We start from the raw sequence: 23410 nt of genomic DNA, 5'->3' as shown, positions 1-23410 counted from the left end.
AGTGTGGGGTCCAACAGCAAGTGCACATGACTGGCACTAGTTAGAAACTAATTGGCAAGTCTCCTGTCCCAATTGAGAGCCATAATGGCTCTGTCTGTTTAAGTAGACACTGGATGCGCCCAGTTTAATCTCTCCAGGGCATAGACCTGGGTGATGAATATGGAGATACCTGGGCTGCCCAGACATCAAGATCCCCCTCTCAGCCTCGCGGATGTGGTCCAAAGGAATGCAATACATCATCCAACTGCCATAGGGGCTCCACTCCGGATTTGTGTAGGGTTTACTCCTTAGCCTTCTCTTTCCCGAAGATACCCACAAGGCAGTGGGATCCGTGACCCCGGATAGGGGCCCATACCGGGTACTGTCAGCCGGAGCCAGCTGAGCCCGGAACTCGTGTAAGGCAGGGTCGTTACACCCTGTAGTAGTGACATATGGAGCCACTACCCACTCCTGTTCCAATTAAATTAAAAACTAATTGGCAAGTCTCCTGTCCCAATTAAGAGCCATGGTGTCTAAATAAACAAAGAGAATCTCCCACCTATTTTCTTGAATAGATTTTGTTCTTTAAGAGTTGTCCCAAATAAACAGCTGACCTGATTAACCAGAATCCACTGCATAGGTAAGTAAGACCAATAAAGTCAATCTTAACTGGAGAGCTCAGTGGTTGGGATTTCAGTTGGTCCCATGTTACAGAGTGACAGACCACAGCACCCTCACCTTACCGCCCTTCGGAGCAGCTCAAATAGCCACTTATCAACTGCAGGGGAATGGCAGCTTTTTATTCCATTACAGGTGTCCCCCGTTTTTTGAACGTTCACTTTACGGAACCTCACTGTTACGAAAGACGAACATTAGTACCGCTTTCAAAAGGTGTTTTCACTGTTACGAAAAAAAAAATTCAGCGCGCGATAAAAAACAGCGCGCCCCAAGCAGCCGCTCTCCCCCGGATTCTCACCGGCATTGCTTAAACACGAGCCTGTGAGCAGCCCTTTGCAAGATGAGTTCTATGGCATCGGAAAAGCCTGAAAGAGCTCGTAAGGGTGTTACACTTACTGTAAAACTAGACATAATTAAGCGTTTTGATCGTGGTGAACGAAGTAAGGACAAAGTGAGTTTGGCTTGTGGAAGCTGACGAACATGATATTGAAGAGGCTTTGGCATCCCATCACCAAGAACTGACAGATGAAGAGCTGATGCAATTGGAAGTAAAAAGGATAACAATCGAAACCGAATGAGTAATGATAAAGTACGACTTTAATTTTGAAAGGGTACGTCGGTTTAGGAGATATTTGCAGGATGGTTTGAGTCCTTATTAAAGTACTGTGTGATAGAAAAATGCGCGAGGTTCAGCAGTCAAGCAAGCCTTCCACATCAGCCACAGCAGACGACGAACCTCGACCTTCAACATCGAGGCAGGCAGTCATAGGAGAAGATGAGCTGCCTGCTCTAATGGAAACAGACGACGAGATGACACCCCAGTGTCCCACCACCCCAACCCCCAGGCCACGGACAGATACCGATTCGCGGAGAATACAAAGGTGGCCGGGAGGCACACAGCACATCTTTAAGAAAGAAGCCAAAATAAACATGCTAATTAATTAGGTGCCGCCAACACGTAATTGTCGGCCCAGATCAGAGACGACGCAATTGGAAATTGGTACTGATCTGGGCCGACAATTACTGGCGGCACCTAATTAATTAGCATGCTTTTTTCTTAAAGATGTGCTGTGTACCTCCCGGCTACCGCTGCATCCCTGCATGCTTCGCAGCAATATATCGGTCGGCAGCCGGGGGGGGGGGGAGGTGGGGGCCACTGCACCACCCAACCTGCGACGACTCAGTCTGACACACCATCAGGAGTGTGCTCGGCGCTGAACCAATTCCGGTAAGTGATACTACACTGTATATACATTATTTCTACTTTATATAGGCTGTGTATTTTTACGTGTTATTTGGTATGATTTGGCAGCTTCATAGCTTAAAGGTGACTGGCGAGAATGTTTTTGCCAACAGCGCTTGCGTGAGATTTTCTGCCGACGGCGCTTGCGTGAGATTTTCACTTCAGAGAACAGTTCAGTAATGATTGTGGAAAAGTATTTCTACTTTATTTAGGCTGTGTATTTATCACATCATTCCTGCTTTTACTGTAGGTTACTGTTATTTTAGGTTTTGTGTGTTATTTGGCATGATTTGGTAGATAATTTATGGGTCTGCGAACGCTCACAAAATTTTCCCATCTAAATAAATGGTAATTGCTTCTTCGCTTTACGACATTTCGGCTTACGAACCGTTTCATAGGAACGCTCTACCTTCGGATGGCGGGGGAAACCTGTATTTTTATTTAAAGTTGAACTTTTGCCCATTTGTTCCACAACGCGACAATAGCTATTTCAACATTAGACCATAAGACATAGGAGCAGAATCATGCCATTCAGCCCATCGAGTCTACTCTGCTATCCCATTATGGCTAATTTATTACCCTTTCAACCCCATTCTCCTGCCTTCTCCCCATAATCTTTGACACGCTGACACTCATCAACTTCTGCTTTAAATATACCCAAATACTTCACCTCCACAGGCATCTGTGGCATTGAATTCCACAGATTCACACCCCCTGGCTGAGGAAATTCCTCCTCATCTCTGTTCTAAATGGACATCCCTCTATTCTGATGCTGTGCTGTCCGGTCCTAGACTCCCCACTATAGGAAATATCCTTTTCACATCCACTATCTAGGCTTTTCAATTAAGAAATGAATTAGTGTTGCCACAAATTACAGCAGAAACAAGTGCAGCTGTAACAATAGTAGTCACTGGCACTTTCAGCCTAGTCACACTGCCAAAACTACATAATTGCTTCCTGCAATTAACATGTTTGGAAAAATGCTTACTACCTGGCTTTAGGAGGTATCAGAACATTTTAGATAATTGAGACACAACACTGGCTGCAGAAAAGGCGGCTGCCATCATCCCTGGCTCGCGTCATTGCTGGGATGCAGACCTGACCCTGTGACTGCTCTGGAGACAGAGATGGCGAACCGTCCAGCTGCACTTGCATGGCAGGCAGTCGGCTCCAACAATCATAAGCAGCTTGAAGAAAACACTAGATTCTGCAGATACAGGAAATCCAGAGCAAGGCACTAAATGCTGGAGGAACTCAGCAATTCAGGCTGCATCAATGGAGAGGAATAAAGAGCTGATGTTTTGGGCTGAGACTCTTCATCAGGGAAAATTTCAACGGTTCTTGTTTCAGTCGAAGCAAGTAGCTGAAGAAGTGAGCGGAAGAATTTCAGGTCGAAAAAGTCGTTTTTTTTTTAAACACTGCTCGGGGAGAAGGGTCTGCACTGCGCGGGCGCGTGACGTAGCGCGCCAAGGTTTAAAAAGCAGACCACCATATACAGCGGCCATCGTCGGAGTGGACTGAGTCAGAGTGGGACGGCTTTGGCTCAAACAGGCTTCGGCGAGAACAGGCAGAGGCCAGGGTAGGTTCTGGTAAGTTTTTTGTTCAGATTCTTTACAGTAGTGAGAATGCCAGGCAGGATGTTGGAATGCTCCTCTTGCAGGATGTGGGAAGTCAGGGAGCCCTCCGGTGTCCCTGACAACGACTCCTGCAAGAAGTGCAGCCAGCTACAGCTCCTGACAAACCGCGTTAGGGAACTGGAGCAGGAGCCGGATGACCTGCGGATCATTCGGGAGAATGAGGAGATTATAGATAGTAGCTACAGGGAGGTAGTTACGCCAAAGGAGCAGGGGACAGGAAATTGGGTCACTGTCAGGCGAGGGAAGAGGAAAGGGCAGGCAGAGCAGGGTTCCCCTGTGGCCATTCCCCTCAACAACAAGTATACCACATTGGATACTGTTGGGGGGCGGGGGGATGACTTACCTGGGACAAGCTGCAGTAGCCGGATCTCTGGCACTGAGTCTGGCTCTGCAGTGCAGAAGGGAGGGGGGAAAAGAGGAGAGCGGTAGTGATAGGGGACTCGATAGTTAGAGGTGCAGATAGAAGGTTCTGTGGTCATGACAGAGAATTCAGGATGGTTTGTTGCCTCCCAGGTGCCAGGGTCAAGGATGTCTCTGATCGATTGCATGACATTCTGAAGTGGGAGGGTGACCAGCCAGATGTCGTGGTGCACATCGGTACCAATGACATAGCAAGGAAGAGTGAAGAGGTCCTGGACAGTGAGTATAGAGAGCTTGGTAGGAAGTTGAAAAGCAGGACCTCCAGGGTGGTAATCTCAGGATTGCTACCTGTGCTACGTGCCAGTGAGGGTAGGAATAGGATGCTCTGGAGGATGAACAAGTGGCTGAGGAACTGGTGTAGGGGGCAGGGTTTCAGATTTCAGGATCATTGGGACCTCTTCTGGGGCAGGTGGGACCTGTACAAGAGAGACAGGTTACACTTGAACCACAGGGGGACCAATATATCCTTTCAGGGAGGTTTGTTAGTGCTATTGGGGAGGCTTTAAACTAGATTTGCAGGGGGATGGGAACCAGAGTGCCAGAGCTGACAGTGTGGCTGGGGTGAAAATAAATGTTGTTGAAGGTTTAAGCAAATCCACTGATAGAAAGGTTGTGAGTAGTGGTAAAAATCTTCTGAGGTGTATATATTTCAATGCTAGGAGAATTGCAGGGAAGGCGGATGAGTTGAGGGCGTGGATTGACACGTGGAATTATAATGTTGTAGCAATTAGTGAAACTTGGCTACAGGAGGGGCAGGACTGGCAGCTTAATATTCCAGGGTTCCGATGTTTTAGATGTGATCGGGGCAGAGGAATGAAAGGTGGGGGAGTAGCATTGCTTGTTAGGGAAAATATTACAGCAGTGTTCAAACAGGACAGATTAGAGGGCTTGTCTACTGAGTCCTTATGGGTGGAGCTGAGAAACAAGAAAGGTATGGCCACATTAGTGGGATTGTATTACAGACCACCCAATAGTCAACGAGACTTGGAAGAGCAAATCTGCAGAGAGATAGCAGGCAACTGCAGGAAACATAAAGTTGTGGTGGTAGGGGATTTTAATTTTCCATACATTGATTGGGACTCCCATACTGTTAGGGGTCCAGCTGGTTTAGAGTTTGTAAAATGTGTTCAGGAAAGTTTTCTAAATCAATATATAGAGGGACCAACTAGAGGGGATGCAATATTGGATCTCCTGTTAGGTAACGAATTAGGGCAAGTGACAGAAGTCTGTGTAGGGGAGCACTTTGGTTCCAGTGATCATAACACCATTTGTTTCAATTTGATCATGGACAAGGATAGATCTGGTCCTAGGGTTGAGCTTCTGAACTGGAAGAAGGCCAAATTTGAAGAAATGAGAAAGGATCTAAAAAGCATGGATTGGGACAGGTTGTTCTCTGGCAAAGATGTGATTGGTAGGTGGGAAGCCTTCAAAGGAGAAATTTTGAGAGTGCAGAGTTTGTATGTTCCTGTCAGGATTAAAGGCAAATTGAATAGGAATAAGAAACCCTGGTTCTCAAGGGATACTGCAACTCCGATAAAGAAGAAGAGGGAGTTGTATGAAATGTATAGGAAACAGGGGGTAAATCAGGTGCTTGAGGAGTATAAGAAGTGCAAGAAAATATTTAAGAAAGAAATCAGGAGGGCTAAAAGAAGACATGAGGTTGCCTTGGCAGTCAAAGTGAAGGATAATCCAAAGAGCTTTTACAAGTATATTAAGAGCAAAAGGATTGTAAGGGATAAAATTGGTCCTCAGAGTGGTCGGCTTTGTGCGGAACCAAAGAAAATGGGGGAGATCTTAAATAGGTTTTTTGCGTCTGTATTTACTAAGGAAACTGGCATGAAATCTATGGAATTGAGGGAATCAAGTAGTGAGACCATGGAAACTGTACAGATTGAAAAGGAGGAGGTGCTTGCTGTCTTGAGGAAAATTAAAGTGGATAAATCCCTGGGACCTGACAGAGTGTTCCCTCTGACCTTGAAGGAGACTAGTGTTGAAATTGCGGGGGCCCTGGCAGAAATATTTAAAATGTCGGTGTCTACGGGTGAGGTGCCGGAGGATTGGAGAGTGGCTCATGTTGTTCCGTTGTTTAAAAAAGGATTGAAAAGTAATCCGGGAAATTATAGGCCGGTGAGTTTAACGTCGGTAGTGGGTAAGTTATTGGAGGGAGTACTAAGAGACAGAATCTACAAGCATTTGGATAGACAGGGGCTTATTAGGGAGAGTCAACATGGCTTTGTGCATGGTAGGTCATGTTTGACCAATCTGTTGGAGTTTTTCGACGAGGTTACCAGGAAAGTGGATGAAGGGAAGGCAGTGGATATTGTCTACATGGACTTCAGTAAGGCCTTTGACAAGGTCCCGCATGGGAGGTTAGTTAGGAAAATTCAGTCGCTAGGTATACATGGAGAGATGGTTAATTGGATTAGACATTGGCTCGATGGAAGAAGCCAGAGAGTGGTAGTAGAGAATTGCTTCTCTGAGTGGAGGCCTGTGACTAGTGGTGTGCCACAGGGATCAGTGCTGGGTCCATTGTTATTTGTCATCTATATCAATGATCTGGATGATAATGTGGTAAATTGGATCAGCAAGTTTGCTGATGATACAAAGATTGGAGGTGTAGTAGACAGTGAGGAAGGTTTTCAGAGCCTGCAGAGGGACTTGGACCAGCTGGAAAAATGGGCTGAAAAATGGCAGATGGAGTTTAATACTGATAAGTGTGAGGTATTGCACGGTGGAAGGACAAACCAACGTAGAACATACAGGGTTCATGGTAAGGCACTGAGGAGTGCAGTAGAACAGAGGGATCTGGGAATACAGATACAAAATTCCCTAAAAGTGTCATCACAGGTAGATAGGGTCGTAAAGAGAGCTTTTGGTACACTGGCCTTTATTAATCGAAGTATTGAGTATAAGAGCTGGAATGTTATGATGAGCTTGTATAAGGCATTGGTGAGGCCGAATCTGGAGTATTGTGTTCAGTTTTGGTCACCAAATTACAGGAAGGATATAAATAAGGTTGAAAGAGTGCACAGAAGGTTTACAAGGATGTTGCCGGGACTTGAGAAACTCAGTTACAGAGAAAGGTTGAATAGGTTAGGACTTTATTCCCTGGAGCGTAGAAGAATGCGGGGAGATTTGATAGAGGTATTTATAAAATTATGATGGGTATAGATAGAGTGAATGCAAGCAGGCTTTTTCCACTGAGGCAAGGGGAGAAAAAAACCAGAGGACATGGGTTAAGGGTGAGGGGGGAAAAGTTTAAAGGGAACAGTAGGGGGGGCTTCTTCACACAGAGAGTGGTGGGAGTATGGAATGAGCTGCCAGACGAGGTGGCAAATGCGGGTTCTTTTTTAACATTTAAGAATAAATTGGACAGATACATGGATGGGAGGTGTATGGAGGGATATGGTCCGTGTGCAGGTCAGTGGGACTAGGCAGAAAATGGTTCAACACAGCCAAGAAGGGCCAAAAGGCCTGTTTCTGTGCTGCAGTTTCTATGGTTTCTATCAGGACTGGAAAGGAAAGGGACAGAAGCCAGAATAAGAATGCTGGGGAAAGGGAGGAGTACCCTTTCCAGCATTCAATCTCCACTTGCTGTGCCTGTGCTTGTTAATATCCTAGACATCCTCAAACTTCATTTTCTCAGATAACCAGATTCAGTACACAATTTCAAAACTACAAATTACAATATGAAATTAAATTTAGTACAAAAAGAGCAAAAATAGTGAGATAGTGTTCATGGGTTCAACGTCCATTCAGAAATATTACGCTGGAGGGGAAGAAATTCTTCCTAAAATATTGAGCGTCTCTCTTCAGGCTCCTGTGGCTCTTCCTTGAGGGTTGCAATGAGAAGAGGGCACGTCCTGGGTGGTGGGAGTCCTTACTGATTGATGCCATCTTCTTGAGGCACTGCTTTTTGAAGATGTTCTCAATGTTGGGAAGGGCAGTGCCCATGACGGAGCTGGCTGAGTTTACAACTTCCTGCAGCTTTTTCCGATCCTGTGCTGTGCCTCCTCCCTCACCATACCAGACAGCGATGCAGCCGGTTAGAATGCTCTCCAAGATCATCTGTGAGATTTGCAAGCATCTTTGGTGACATACCAATCCTACTTAAACTCCTAATGCTGCTGTTGTGCCTTCTTCATATCTACATTGATAGTTTAAAGAGCACTACCACTTTCCTGTCTCACTCATGCAAGTTGGTCCAGTTTCAAGTCTGTCGTCAAAGACATAACATACAAATGCCATGAAGATGTGCTTTCATTGCCTCGTGTGTCTGTGGCATCATAATAATGTATCTCTTTCTCGGGTTTAAGCTGCATGTGAAAACACTGACGAAGTTTTACAGATGTGTAGTGGAGAGTATATTGACTGGTTACATCACAGCCTGATATAGGCATACCAATGCCCTTGAATTGGAAAGCCTACAAAAAGTAGTGGACATAGCCCAGACAATCATGAGTAAAGCACTCCCCATCATTAAGCACATCTTCATGGAGCACTGTCGCAGGAAGGCAGCACCAAACATCAGGGACCCCTCAATTAAGGCCATGCTCCCTTTTGCTGGTGCCATCAGGAAGGTGATACAGGACCCTCAGGACCCATACCAGAGGCACAGGAGAAGATAATGCTGATTTTCATTAAAATAAATGGTCACCCAGCTATAGCATGGAAGGACAACTTCAGTTGTAAGAAAAGGTGCAATTTCTGACTCACTTCATCAGCTGAGTCAGTGAACAGTCCAGGCTATGGCATTGAACCCAGCTCATGCAGCCCACTCCCCAGCAGGCACAGGATGACACAGCAGGCTCAAACTACAGGGAGATTCCAGTACGGGTGGCACAGTAACAGTGTGCTTTACAACACCGGTAGTCAGGATTCAATCCCCATTGCCATCCATAAGGAGTTTGCACTTCTACCCATGACCGCGTGGATTCCTCCGGACGCTCCCGTTTTCTCCCACATTCCAAAGGTATATAGGTTAGGGTTAGCAATTTGTCAGCATGCCATGTCGGTGCAGGAAGTGCGGCAATACTTGTGGGCTGCCCCCAGCACAGCTTCAAACCCTGATATTCAGAGATACAAAGTGACGCTTTTCACTGTACACGTGAAAAATGAATCTAATTAATCTATTACACAATTCAGTAAGTACTGCAGAAACAATAAGCCACCAAGGGTGACGGGGGCCACTTGCCACGGTACGACCAGCAAACCGCAAACACCGCTCCTGCACAGGTCAGTGAGATCTTCTTGCACAAGTGAAGAGATCAAGGTGGAGCAAGCAGTAAACATCGCCACAGTGCGGGAGAGCACCAATGGCCTACTCTGCCATGGACAGTCCTGAGCCCAGCTATGAACGGTGCAGGGTTGGGGATCAGGCTAGCAACCCTATCCTGTAAAACCCAGTGCTACAGAAGTGCCAACAGAAGCTCCAAAGATCTCATCCCTGAGTGAGGAGGAACCTTCAAAGATGGACTACTCCTGCAGACAATGTGAAAGACTGGCCCAGGACAGAGGGCTCAGCAGTCTTCCACCCAGTAGGGGTGATGGGCTTATTAACACTGGTTACAGACAATCTGCTCAGTCGGTCGAGCAGCATTTATGGGAGGAAAGGAATTGCTGATGATGCAGACCTGTCCTCATGGAGTGGAAATTGAGCAGCTTCAAGTTCTTGGGCTCAACATAACGGTGCAGTATTTCATTCGGAGTCGGAGAAGATTCGGTATGTCTCCAAAGACTTTTACAAATGTCCACAGACGTACCATGGGGAGCATCCTAACCAGCTGTATCACCGTCTGGTCTGGAGGCTCCCATGCACAGGATCGAGAGGCTGCTGAAGGTCGCAGTCTCAGACAGCTCCAGCTCCAGCACGAACACTAGCCTCCCCACCATAAAGGACATTTCCAAAAAGTGGTGCCTCCATCACTGGGGACCCTGAACATTCAGGACGTGCTCTCCTCTTACTCTCTGGGAAGTGGCACAGGAGCCTGAAGACATTCAGTTTCTTTCCCTCCACCAGATTTCTGAATAGTCCTCGAACCCAAGAATACTACCTCAGAACATACAGTACAGCCCAATACAGGCCCATCCTTTCTATATACCTACACCACGATTAATCCATCCCTTCCCTCCTATATAGCACATAACCCTCTTTTCTTACTTCCAGGTACCTGAGTGCCTCTTAAATATCCCTATTGTGTCAGCCTCTGCCAACACACCCAGCAATGCATTCTAGGCACCCGCCATTCTGTAAAATCTTACCACTGACATCCCACCTCAACTTTCTTCCATTCTTCTTAAACACATCTTCTGGTACTGGCTATTGCCACCTGGGAAAAAGACTGCCCGCTCTGTCCGTGCCTCTCATCTTGTACCCGTCCACCAAACTGCTTCTCACCTTCATTCCAAAGTCATTCTAACTCACTCCAGCATTCCTCTTAAGACATGCTCTCTCATCCAGACAGCATCTTGGTAAACTTCCTCAGCACCCTCTCCACGGAATCTGCATTCTTTCTTTAATCAGGTAACCAGAACTGAACACTAAGTCTGAATGAACTGGTGTTAGAGTTGCAAAGTTACCTTGGGGCTCTTGAACTCAACACACTGACCCTGGCTTTGTCGAAGGTAGGTCATGCCTTACGAGCCTGATTGAATATTTTGAGGATGTGACTAAACACATTGATGAAGGTAGAGCAGTAGATGTAGTGTATATGGATTTCATTAAGGCATTTGATAAGGCACCCCATGCAAAGCTTATTGAGAAAGTAAGGAGTCATGGGATCCAAGGGGAAACTGCTTTGTGGATCCAGAACTGGCTTGCCCACAGAAGGCAAAGAGTGGTTGTAGATGGGTCATATTCTGCATGGAGGTCAGTCACCAGTGGTGTGCCTCAGAGATCTGTTCTGGGACCCCTATTCCTCATGATTTTTATAAATAACGTGGATGAGGAAGTGGAGGGATGGGTTAATAAATTTGGTGATGACACAAAGGTTGGGGGTGTGGTGGATAGTGTGGAGGGCTGTCAGAGGTTACAATGGAACATTGATAGGATGCAAAACTGGGCTGAGAAGTGGCAGATGGAGTTCAACCCAGATAAGTGTGAGGTGGTTCATTTTGGTAGGTCAAATATGATGGCAGAGTATAGCATTAATGGCAAGACTCTTGGCAGCGTGGAGGATCAGAGGGATCTTGGGGTCCAAGTCCATAGGCCACTCAAGGCTGCTGTGCAGGTTGACTCTGTGGTTAAGAAAGCATACGGTGCATTGGCCTTCATCAATCGTGGGATTGAGCTTAAGAGCCGAGAGGTAATGTTACAGCTATATAGGACCCTGGTCAGACCCCACTTGGAGTACTGTGCTCAGTTCTGATCATCTCACTATAGCAACGATGTAGAAACCATAGAAAGTGTGCAGAGGAGGTTTACAAGGATGTTGCCTGGATTGCGGGACATGAGTGAACTCAGCCTTTTCTCCTTGGAGTGATGGAGAATGAGAGGTTACCTGATAGGCGTACAAGATGATGAGAGGCACTGATCGTGTGGATAGTCAGAGGCTTTTTCCTCAGGGCTGAAATGGCTAGCACGAGAGGGCACAGTTTTGAGGTGATAGGGAGTAGGTACAGAGGAGATGTCAGGGGCAAGTTGTTTTTTTTAAAAAAAACGCAGAGAGTGGTGAGAGTGTGGAATGGGTTGCTAGCGGCAGTGGTAGAGGCAGATACGATAGGGTCTTTTCAGAGACTCCTATCCGGGTATATGGAGCTCAGAAAAAAAAAGGGCTATGGGTACCCCCAGGTATTTGCCAAGGTAAGGACATGTTCAGCACAGCTTTGTGGGCCGAAGGGCCTGTATTATGCTCTAGGTTTTCTATGTTTCTAATGAAGGCCAGCACACCGTACATCTTCTTAACAACTCTATCAACTGAGGGGTCCACGGACAAGGGACCCAAGATCCTTCTCTTTCCTCACATTAGGAATCCTGTCACTAACTCTGCCTTCAAATTTGATCTTCCAAATGTATGATTTCACACTTTTCTAGACTGAACTCCATCTGCCTTGTTAATCAAAGTGATGTAATAAAGAGGAAATGTTTCTGTCAATTTCAAGAACCTGCTTCCTGTACACAGGGAACCTTGAGCTGACATTGTCTTCTCTGTGGCTTTCTTCTACACACACACACACACACACAGCGTGCTGAGACAAGGTTACATTGAATTATGCAACAGGCCGTCATTAAACGTGCATTGTTCAATTTTATAACAAAGAACATACATGTCGCCATATACAATCCTGAGATTCATTTTCTTGTGGGCTTACTCAATATATAGAATAACCATAACAGAATTGATGTAAAACTACATTGAGTACAGAAGAGAAACTGCAAATAGAGAGATTAACAAATGAGCAATAACTATTGAAAACATGAGATGAAGTCTTTGAAAGTGAGTCCATATGTTATGTCCATTACATTCACTTAATTTGGACTATTCATTTTGAAATTAATAGAAATTGTTATCTCTGCTGACATGAAGCAGATTTGCTGACATACAAGTCAGTGACAATAAACCTGATTTTGACAACTTCATTGCTCTGCGCGGATGCTGCTCGACCTGCTGAGTTTCTCCAGCAGATGGTTGCAGACTCTGCTGTCTCCAGTGTCTGACAACACTGGCTTACAATGCCAGCTCTGCTGATTGAAAGGAGTTAAAAAAAAGCAGCCACTGCTGAAGCAACTGAGGCCAAGTGCACCACAGATAAAGATAATTATCCTTTGTTGCCTCTCCCAGGTCTTGCACCAATTCCTTTCCATCAGGATCTAGTCTGAACATCTCAAATTCTCTAAAGGAGATTACATAGACAGCACAAGAGATTCAGGGTATGCAGGGAATCCAGAGCAACACACAAAATGGAGGAACTCCGCAAGTCGGGTAACATCTATGGAGAGGAACAAACTGTTGTTTTGGGCTAAGACCTTTCATCAGGGCTGGAAAGGAAGGTGGAAGATGCCAGGATTAGGTGGGGGGGGCAGTGGAGGGGAGGGGAAGGAAGTCAAGCCAGAAGTGATAGATGAACCAAGGTGGATGGGGGGGGGGGGGAGAGGGATAGAGTAAGAAGTTGGGAGGTGAAGGAGGAAAAGGCAAGGGCTTGAGAAGGTATCTGACACGAGAGAAGAGTGGACCATGACAGAAAGGAGGAGGGGGGAATGGGGGGGGGGGGGAGAAGAGGTGATAAAAGTTTCCACGTCAGTCAGTGTACTTTACAGAGAAGTGCAGAGAGTGGATGTGAGCCCTGAACAGCCAAAATCAAACATTCCAATTAATATGCTGCAAGCAAGCTTGACAGCAGCAAATGGCCCCTCTGGGTCCCTGCACAAGAACCTGTGTCCTTGCTGTCATGATACTGTGGCCGTGCTAAACGGAAACAGCAGCTGTACAGGAATGATGCAAACATCATTGGGAATTTAGCTATCAGCTTGCAAAGAGAAATTAGAAGTTACGATAGAACTAAAACTATTAATACAAACACCACAAGACCCAGCTGCTGTGAATTTACCAAGCACAAAAGCGACACTTGGCCACATCTGGAGATAGAATGAAGATGGTCAAAAGCTTGGTCACAGGGTTATAAAGCCCTCCAACCCATCTAGTCATTTCTAAACTGATTTTCTGCCTAGTCCTATCGAACTACATCCAGACCATAGCCCTCCATACCCCTCCCATCAATGTACTTATCCAAACTTCTCTTAAATGCTGCAATTGAACCCAAATCCACAACTCCTGTTAGCAGCTCATTCACCACCCTTTGAGTAAGGTCTCCTCCCCTCCACGTTCCTCTTAAACATTTCACCCTTCAACCTTGACCGATGATCTCCAGTTCTAGACTCACGCAACCTCAGTGGAAAAAGCCTGCTTGCATTTACCCTCCCTATACCACACAATTTTGTAGACTGCTATCAAATCTCCCCTCATTCTCCTACACTCCAGGGAATAAAGTCCTCACCTATTCAGTCTTTAACTCTGGAGCAGCTGGAGGATATTACAGGAGAGAGAGGAGTGAAAGTGGGAGGATTTGAATACAAGACTGTGATTCTTGGATGACTGTCAGCACGAGTCAGGGATAGGAAGAACAAGCTGAAGAGAAGTGAACAGTTCCTTACGTTCCCATCCACGTGGCATAGCTCTCTGGTAGTTTTGGCACAAACAGCAAGGACTTGCCAGCAGCAACATCCACAGCACCATAGCAGTCACCCTCCGTCACGCCGAATGCCCAGTGGAAGTAAGATTCCTAGAACAAGGAATACACATTTAAAACAAGTTCAAGTTTACTGCCATTCAACTGTACACATGGATTCATTTTAATGAGAGAAAAGGCCCTTCAAGCCACATTGCCAAGCAACCCACCTATTTAATCCCAGCGTAATCACAGGACAATTTACAATGACCGATTAACCTACTAAGTGGTTCCTCTTTGGACTGTGGGAGGAAACTGGAGCACCCGGAGGAAACACACAAGGGAACACACTTACAAACTTGCTTACAGAGGACACTGATTCAGCTCTGAACTCTGCCACCCCAAGCAGCCATTGCACTGATTGCTCTGCTACCACGGCACCCCAGCTAAACAAAATGTGTCCCAGGGACCAAGGTGCAAAACAGTACACGTATCACATACAGAACACAGAAAAACAAACAAGGGATCCTGCAGATGCTGGAAATCCAGAGCAATGCATCCAAAAGGCAGGAGAAACTCAGCATCTATGGAGGGGAATAAAGAGTTGATGTTTCAAACCGAGACCCTTCATCAGGGCTGGAAAGGAAGGGAGAAGCACCAGAATAAGATGGGGGAGGGGAAGGATCAGCTCGAAGCCAGGTAGGTGAGGAAGGTAAAGGTCGAATCTGGATGAGTAGTTGCTCGAAGAGCCAGAGAGCAGCAGAGGCCTCAGAGGAGGAGCAGTGAGAAAAGGTCTCAGTGAACTCCTGTTGAAGATGGGGCATTGAGGGATGCCAACCCAGAAGGTTATATCATCTTTGACGGGAGTTCAGTGAGTCTTCACTGCTCACCCTCTGACCTCAACCACGTACTCACCCAGTCTCGACCTTTACTTTCTCCCACACACCTGGCTTCACCCATCGCCTTCCAGCTAACCCTCTTTCCTCCCTCCCCCCACATAAAAAAAGGCAAAGGTTTCTGATATCAACATGGCAAAGTGGCAGACAACATAGGCAGGCTTGGAAATTTTAATTCAGACCTACATTTGCCATAATGAACATTGATTTTAATTTTCATAAGCTCATCCCAATATTTGTGACATTCATGCGATGTATCCTTTCTTGTGTTTCCAATGACAACCGGAGACTTCCCCAGTGTGGAAGGGGCATCTTTTTAAGGCGCTTGGAGGAAAGTGTAGGGGGACGTCGGAGGCAAACTTTGTTTTAAAACTACAGAGTGTGGCGAGTATGCAGAGCACACGGCCAGAGATGGTGGCATCGGATATTTCAGACTCTTCAGTAGGCACATACTTGATATAAAAGGGGAGGGCTAGATGGGAGGGAAAAGTTAAATTGACCATAGAGTAGGTCAAAATGTCAGCACATTGTGGGCCCAAGGGCCTACACTTCCCTCCTCTGACCTGTCCACACAGCAATACAACACTGAAAAAAAGAGATCTAGGGGTTCATAGAACATACAGCATATGCCCACAATGGTGTGCTGGACCAATTGCCAACTAATCTTTTCCTTCTACACAATATCTATATCCTTCCATTTCCCTCACATTCATGTGTCTACCTAAATGTCCCTTAAACGTTTCTGCCTCTACCACTACCCTTTACCAGGCAACACTTTCCAGGTGCCCACCACTCCGTGTAAAAGAAAACTGGCTCCTCACATCTCCTTTGAAATTACTGCCTTTCACCTTAAATGCATGTTCTCTGTTACGAGGTTCTGGGTCAGTCCATGGTTTCCTGAACGAGGTGCCATTGGAAGGTAACACGTGGTGGTGAAAGCACGGCATGATGGGTAGAACACGAGAGCTGGGATGTTATACTGTAACTTGACAGACCCCACTCGGCAACTGCTTTGCAACTCTGGGTGCCACACTTAGGAAAGATGTGGTTGTGCTGGAGTGCAGGATCTTTCTTGGACTGGAGGACATTGGTTACAGGAGAGATCGGAGAAGATTTAAAAAGACACCCAGAACCAATTACTTTTCCCCCCAAAATAAAGGGGATAATACCTGAGACTCACTGCCAGGGGAGATGGAGTCAAATGCAAGCATGGTGTTTAAGGAGTACTTAGACAGAAATTTAAGTAGTTTAACGCTTTACAGTGCCAACGATCAGAATTTGCAAGTTCTCCCTGTGACCGCCTGGGTTTCCTTCGGGCACTCTGCTTTCCTCCCACATTCCAAAGACACGCAGGTTAGTAAGCTGTGCCAAGCTATGTTGGCACTGGAAGCATGGCGACACTGGTGGGCTGCTCCCAGCTCATCCTCAGACTGTGATGGTCATTGACCCAATCGATGCATGTCACTCCGTTTCAATGTACATGGGCCAAATAACGGTCATCTTTAATTTTAATAGAAGGATAGGGATGTAACGATGGGCTGAAGGGTCATAAAACACCACAGCACAAACAGATCACTCAGCCCAACTTGTCAGTGCCAAGCTACTACTCTGCCCCGTCCCCTTGACCTGCAGCCAGACCATAGCCCTCTCATCCATGTACCTATCCAAACTTCTCTTAAACATTGAAATCGAAATCACGTCCACCAATGCAGGCAGCTCATTCCACACTCGACCACCCTAAGTCTCACTTCCCTCCCCCACTCCCCCACGGTCCTCTTAAACAGTTCACCTTTCACCCTTAACTTGTGACCTCTGGTTGTAGTCCCACCCCACCTCAGCAGAAAAAGCCTGGATTTATCCTATCTATACCCCCCCCCAGACTTGGGAACCCATTTACCCTCTTACCCCTCAATTTTGGAAACCAATTTACCTTCTCTACCCCTCAATTTTGAAACCCATCTACCCTCCTTCTACCCCTCCATTTTGAATACCTATTCACCCCCTCTCTACCCCTCAATTTTGGATACCTGTTCCTGTACATCTGGAGTTTTCCAGTCAACCCTCCTACGCAACAAACATGTCTACTTCACACACACAGTAGTTCTAACATCTCCCACAACACACTGAGAGGAGAGCACGGCCAAGAGCCAGACTCAGAGCCTCTTTCTCTCATTACTGTCGCACTGTCGCTCAAAGACATGCAATACTAAGTTATCCATAAGGGTAATTAAATGCCAGACTCTCCTGTAACACTTTTCTCTTTTAATTACTGCAGCTGCACTGACAGAAGGGATCAGGTGTCAACTACCATCCAAGTCTATGAGATCGGATTATACGCTGCATTCTGCTCTCCATCCTCCCTGGCAGCTGAGTTTCAAATGACATAGCTCCGGGTGAGGACCGTTTGAAGGCTCTGAGCCTGTACTCACTTGAGTTTAGAAGAATGAAGAGGAGGAGGGTTTAGAGAAATATTGAAAGGTTTCGATAGAGAGGATGTTTCCTATAATGGGGGAGTTACAACCAGAGGGCACAGCTTCAGAATACAGGGTCATCCATTTAAAACAGACATGGGAGGAATGTCTTTAGTCAGAGGATGGTAAATCTGTGGAATTCATTGCTACAGATGACTGTGGAGGCCATCATTGAGCATATTTAAAGCTGAGGTTGAAAGATTCTTGATTAGTCAGGGTGTCAAAGGTTACAGGGAGAAGGCAGGAGAATGGGGCTGAGGATAATAAATTAGCCATGATGGAATGGCAGAATAGACTCGATAGGCCAAATGGCTTAATTCTCCTGTGTCTTCTGGGACCTCTTGGGGAACAGCAACCGAGTTCGCAGTGTTTTCAACTCGGTCGTGCCTTTCAGTCGCTGAGGAAATCACCCTGCCTTTATTGGGAGGGCTCTCTGTAGTTTGGCAGATAAATTCTGTCACTGTCCAGACTGACAGAAGGCAGATGGCTTGCTATGTATCTGCCTCTGAACCAATGGGCTCATTATTACTCATTCTGAACTCTACACTCTCTTCCCATTGGCTTGTGCATCTCACCTGCCAACGCTAAAGGATCGTGATGTCCTGATTCATCCACACGACAAGTCATCAACAATGGCAGCAGCCTTTCCCAGATCTCCATGACACAATGTTTGACCAGGAGACAGAGCTCTGGGCTCTCACACTCCATTGGATCCACCTTGGCTGCCGACAGAATGCCAGATTTTAATTAGAGTAACACACAAACTGCAAGAGGAAATCAGCAGGTCAGGCAACATCTATGGAGAGGAGTGAACAGTCGATGCTTTGGGCCGAGACCCTTCATCAGAATCTTCCCGATCCGGAGTCCTGTTGAAAGATCTCAGCCTGAAACGTCGGCTGTTTATTTCTCTCCATAGCTGTTACCTGGCCTGCTGAGTTCCTCCAGCATTGTGTGAGAGACTCTGGACTTCTAGCATCTGCTCAGATTTTAATCTATCCTTTTTTATGAACTCAGGTCCATTCTGCATGTGTACAAGTTGGCAGTGGGTGATTTATTGACATCGGCAGATGCAGAGACCATATTGTTCTTTGGAATATTCATCAACATGCACCTGCCCCACAAGGAGGGTCCCATATTAACACTGTACAGCGGAAGCAGTTTCAGAAATTGACTGAGGTGGCTTTACCCTGTACTAGAGTTAATAAATGAAAAACCTGATAATCTAATGCCCCAACCGTAGAATTCTGAAAATTTTGATCCCAAGATTCCTCTGTTCCTCCACACTTCTAAGAATCCTGTAAGAATCCTGTATCCTGAAGTGTAAACCAGTCGGGATAAGTACACTGTTTGCATGTTGGATGTGCTTTGATTCAGCACCAACCCGACTAAGAGAGCTGTCATTCCCCAGACCCACCTGACGGAAAACAACGTCAGTGTCAGTACAGTATCGCTGCGTCTGCTCTCCTCCCTGCAGAACCAACACTGATTTCTTTGGCACCGCCGCATTCTTCCGCAGTTTTTCACACAGCCGCTGCCTGTTCAAGGCAAATAGGGCCATGGGAACCCTGAGGGTCTCGTTTCCCATCGAGAAGGAGGGCCTGAAAAAAAGGGAATGCATTAGTGGCTGAACATCAAAACCCAACAAAAACGAGCAACCGTCTCAGAGCAGGGAAACAGGCCATGATGACCTGGATTCCCATCTCACTTACCCATGTTTGGTCCATACCTAACCTTGCACATTCATGTTCTTGTACAAGTATCCTTTAAAAGTTATTAATGTACCGGCCTCAATCACACCCTGCGGCAGCACATTCCATGTACTGACCACGCTCGGGTTCTTTTACATCTCTCCCAAAATTCACAATAAACAGGAGAAGCTTAGGAGATGATGGCGCCTAACAGCGACTTCTTTGCTTGCATCTTTGGAAACAGCTCTATTTCCATCTTTACTATTTCTATTTTTCCCTTTCAGCGTTCTTTTGAAGACCCTGATCTGGAGTTACACGCTGACTTCGGTTCTTTGCGAGATTGGGACCCGCCCTCGGGCTCTCACGACTGGCCGCTATTCGACATACCAAGGACACGACCTGGAAGACCAGCGCGCCTTCGGGGTTTCAGGGGATTTCGTGGCCCTGGCAGGGACACTCAAGGTCAGTGCCTCCGCAGGAACCTGGTGTGTCGTGGGAGTCCGATGACTGAAAGCAGCTAGCTGGCTGTGTGCCAGACACCCGAGTTCTTTGGGCACAGAGCTCGGAAAGAGCAATGCAACAGACTATTAATATCGTGAATCAGCGAGTTGTTTTGTTATGTCTCCCCTCTCACTGTGAAACAGGGACACCTCTTTCCCTTATTAGGGAGAGAGAGTTTTTGGTGGGGGGAAAAATGCTTTTTTGCTGGTGGGGGAGCGTGGAGGGCTTTGGGGGTTCTTACATTTAACTGTCATTCATTCTTTGGAGCACTCCTATTTTTGTGGATGGTTGCGAAGAAAAATAATTTCAGGATGTAGACTATATACATTTCTGACATTAAATGTAGCTTTGAAACAACGCGACCTGGATAGCAGATGTGGCCCTTCAGGAGCAGTACTCAGCGCTTGGTGACCAAACAGCCTTTCCGATCAGACATAAACCTGGGTCTCATCCCTAACACGTACTTCATTAGGAGTTTGAGGAGATTTGGTATGTCAATGGCTCTAGCAAACCAAATGTACCTACATCCATCATCAAGCAGCGTCCTCACCACCCAGGCTATGCTCCCTTCTCCTCAGAGTGGGACTCGATGTGCTACCTATTAGTTTGGTTTGCACGACTGCTGTCTATACATTTCCAGTCTCCCTCTCCGAAGCCTATCTTGGAGTGCATGTTCTTTATGGTAAACAAAGACTCTACAGGTGCTGGAAATCCAAAGCAACACACAAAATGTTGGAGAAACTCAGGTCAGGCAGCATCTTTGAAAATGAATAAACAGTCGGTGTCTCAGGTCGAAACCCTTCATGGGACCAGGAAGGATCCTGATCAAAGTCTTGGCCCAAAATGTCGACTCTTTATTTACCTCTATAGCCACTGCCTGACCTGTTAAGTTCCTTTATTTTGTGCTTTTCTTGATGGACATTGACTACACTTCTCACTGCCTCAGCGAAGCAGCCAACAGCACCCACCCTGCCCAGATGTTCTCTCCTCCCCTCTCCCATTGGGCAGAGGATGCAAAAGCCTGAAAGCATGGCGCAAGGATAGCAACGAGGGTAAAGAGGTACATTTCCTCTTTAGGATATCCTTGGGAAAAGTTGCTCTTCTCAAAGAAGAGTTTTATTTGTCTTGTGTACATTAAAACACAGTGAAATGCACTGTTTGCATCAATGACCAGTGCAAGGATGTGCTGGGGCCAGCCAAGTGTCACCTTGATTCTGGCGCCAACATTTCAGCCTACAATTTACTAACCTGACCGTGGCCTTGGAATGTGGGGAAAAACCGGAGCATCTGGAGGAAACCCTAACAGTCAGAAAGTACAAAATCCTTACAGACGACAGCAGGAATTGAGCCATGATCCCTGGCAGTGTAGAGCAGTTGTGCTAACCCCTACACTACCATGCTGCCCCATCAGGACATGGGGTCTCTGTCACAATGTCATTGACATTCATGGGGGGGGCGGTTAGGGTCTCACTGGATAGTCACGGCCTGTAACAACTGTTTCTGCAGGTTCATCAGCTTGTTAAACACAAGGGATTCTGGAAATCCAGATCAACCCACACTAAATGCTGGGGGAACCCAGCAGGTCAGGTGACATCGATGGAAATGAATAAACAGTTGATGTCGTGGGCCGAGATCCCTCATCAGGACTGGGAAGGAAGGAGGAAGATGCCAGAACAGGAAGGTGGTGGAAGGGGAAGGACAGCAAGCTAGGTGATAGGTGGGAAAAGCAAAGGGCTGAAAGAGGAATCTAACAGAGGAAAGAGGATCATGGGAGAGAGGGCATAGTGTCAAATTTATTTTGGGCAGCAATACATTATAAAAAATTATAAATTACAATAAAAATACATTTAAAAAAATTAAATTCATAAAACTATGTTGCCTAGTGCAGTACGCATGTCTGTGACTGGGTTTCACCCCAAAACAGCGACTGTTTTTCATCTCCACAGATGCTGCCTGACCTGCTGAGTTCTTCATATTGACAAGTTGTGCAGCATACCAACTGCTTCATTATCTGACAGGCAGTAAATGCCAGTGACCATTCTGCAACCGTCAGCAAGGAACAATGGTTTATGAATACAATAAAAACACCACACACCACTGCTGAGCAATCTGCTGACAAAGGGGAAGAGAGAGAGCAGCAAGCGGTGACAGAACAAAGCAGGACAGAACTGGCTGTCCGGCCTACAATCAGTGCTGACCAGCGTAAGCTAACCCCATGTCCATCTCTCTAAATGCCTTGTTTAACTGTCACCCAACATACACGTGTCTACAGCCAAAGCTCACAGTCCCAGAATAGAGAGATGTCCATCCTAGAACAGCAATGAGGATTTCTTTAGCCAGAGGGCAGTGAATCTGTGGAATTTTATACCACAGATAACTGCGGAGGCCAAGTCATTGGGTATATTTAAAGCAGAGGTTGACAGGCTCTTGATTAGTGGGGCAAAGGTTACAGGGAGAAGGCAGGAGAATGGGGTTGAGACAGATAATAAAATCAACCATGAAGTGCTGGAGCACACTTGATGGGCCAAATGGCCTAATTCTGTGGTCAAAATGAAACAGCGTTCCTCTGGGGCCAAAGATGCAAAACACTACATTGTCACACACAGTACATATTCTGACGAGAATACACATAAATTAAGATGTTTGCTGGCCTGGGCTAGCATCAGTGGCATCAGCAGTTGGTCTGTCACCTGTCCTCAGGGGAAGGAGAGATAAGGAACAATGAAGCAGCATCTGGAGATGTGTAATGAAGGGACGGGAGAGAGAGCTGTCTGGAGCGGCTCCCCCTTTGAACCCTGAACTGTTTGAAGTGATGGACAGGCGATACCCCAGCAGGGGGATAAAAAGGGACAGGTTCGCTAAGGCAACACACACACGACACCCGAGGTAACGAGACCCTGGAAGCGGTGCGCCTCTCACAAGTCGGTGGGAAGGACCGGACCTTAAATGCACAGGGTGGAAAGGTACGATCAGCGGGAACCCGGTGTGTGTCCACCCTCGCTTGGGTGCCGGGTTCACTGCAGAGGATCGACCGCATCTGGAGGACGGGTCACAGTCGGTGACCTCAGGTGACATCACAAAGGACTCGCCCGAAAGCTGCTTGTGAGCAATATCGCCGGTCTGTGAGTGGAAGCCATTTCTGAATGATCAGTCGTTCTCGTTTTCTCTCTCTCTCTCTCCCCCCCCACATTGTCCATCGCCATGGCAACGATTACTGCGAACTGAACTAAATTGGACTGAACTTTTGTGTCACTTTGAAATTGGTCATTTACCCCTAGACAACGATAGAGCTTGATTGATGCTGTTATCTTAATTCTGTGCACGTGTGTTTATCATTGCTGAACTGTTGCATTTATTATCCTTTCGATTACTGTGTTGCTTGTTTCTTTAATAAAACTTTCTTAGTTCTAGTAATCCAGACTCCAACTGAGTGATCCATTTCTGCTGGTTTGGCAACCCAGTTACTGGGTACGTAACATAAGTGGGGTTCTCATCCGTGATTTTGAACGCTAAATTTGGGACGGAGTAAATTGATTGGGTTAAAATTCCCGAAAGAAAGAAAAGACAAACAGCAGAAATGGAGGCTGAGGAATTTATAAAGGCGCCGACCTTGGAGGCATTAGAGGATGCCAGGAAATTGGAATTGGTAGCTGTGGCCAAACGGTTGAATTTTGCTAAGGGGAAGTCGACAATGAGGAGAGAGGAGATACACAGAGCTATCGTAGAGCACTAT

At 46.4% G+C, this 23410-nt stretch overlaps 1 protein-coding gene across 3 annotated transcripts in view; it reads right to left on the bottom strand.

Annotated features, from left to right (window-relative positions):
- The window catches only part of pepd (peptidase D), a 200619-nt gene that overhangs the window by 159269 nt on the left and 17940 nt on the right, over nucleotides 1–23410 (bottom strand). For all 3 annotated transcript variants that reach the window (XM_063067267.1, XM_063067266.1, XM_063067268.1), the window contains exons 2-3: nucleotides 18903–19086; nucleotides 14108–14235 (exon numbers count right to left, since the gene is read on the bottom strand). In XM_063067267.1, coding sequence (XP_062923337.1) covers nucleotides 14108–14235; nucleotides 18903–19086 — 312 coding nt within the window. The remainder of the gene's footprint in view (nucleotides 1–14107; nucleotides 14236–18902; nucleotides 19087–23410) is intronic.

The sequence above is a fragment of the Mobula hypostoma genome, chromosome 14 (assembly GCF_963921235.1).
Source record: "Mobula hypostoma chromosome 14, sMobHyp1.1, whole genome shotgun sequence".
Classification (NCBI taxonomy): domain Eukaryota; kingdom Metazoa; phylum Chordata; class Chondrichthyes; order Myliobatiformes; family Myliobatidae; genus Mobula; species Mobula hypostoma.
The sequence above is the reverse complement of the archived record's forward strand: the minus strand, read 5'-3'. Positions and strand labels throughout refer to the sequence as shown.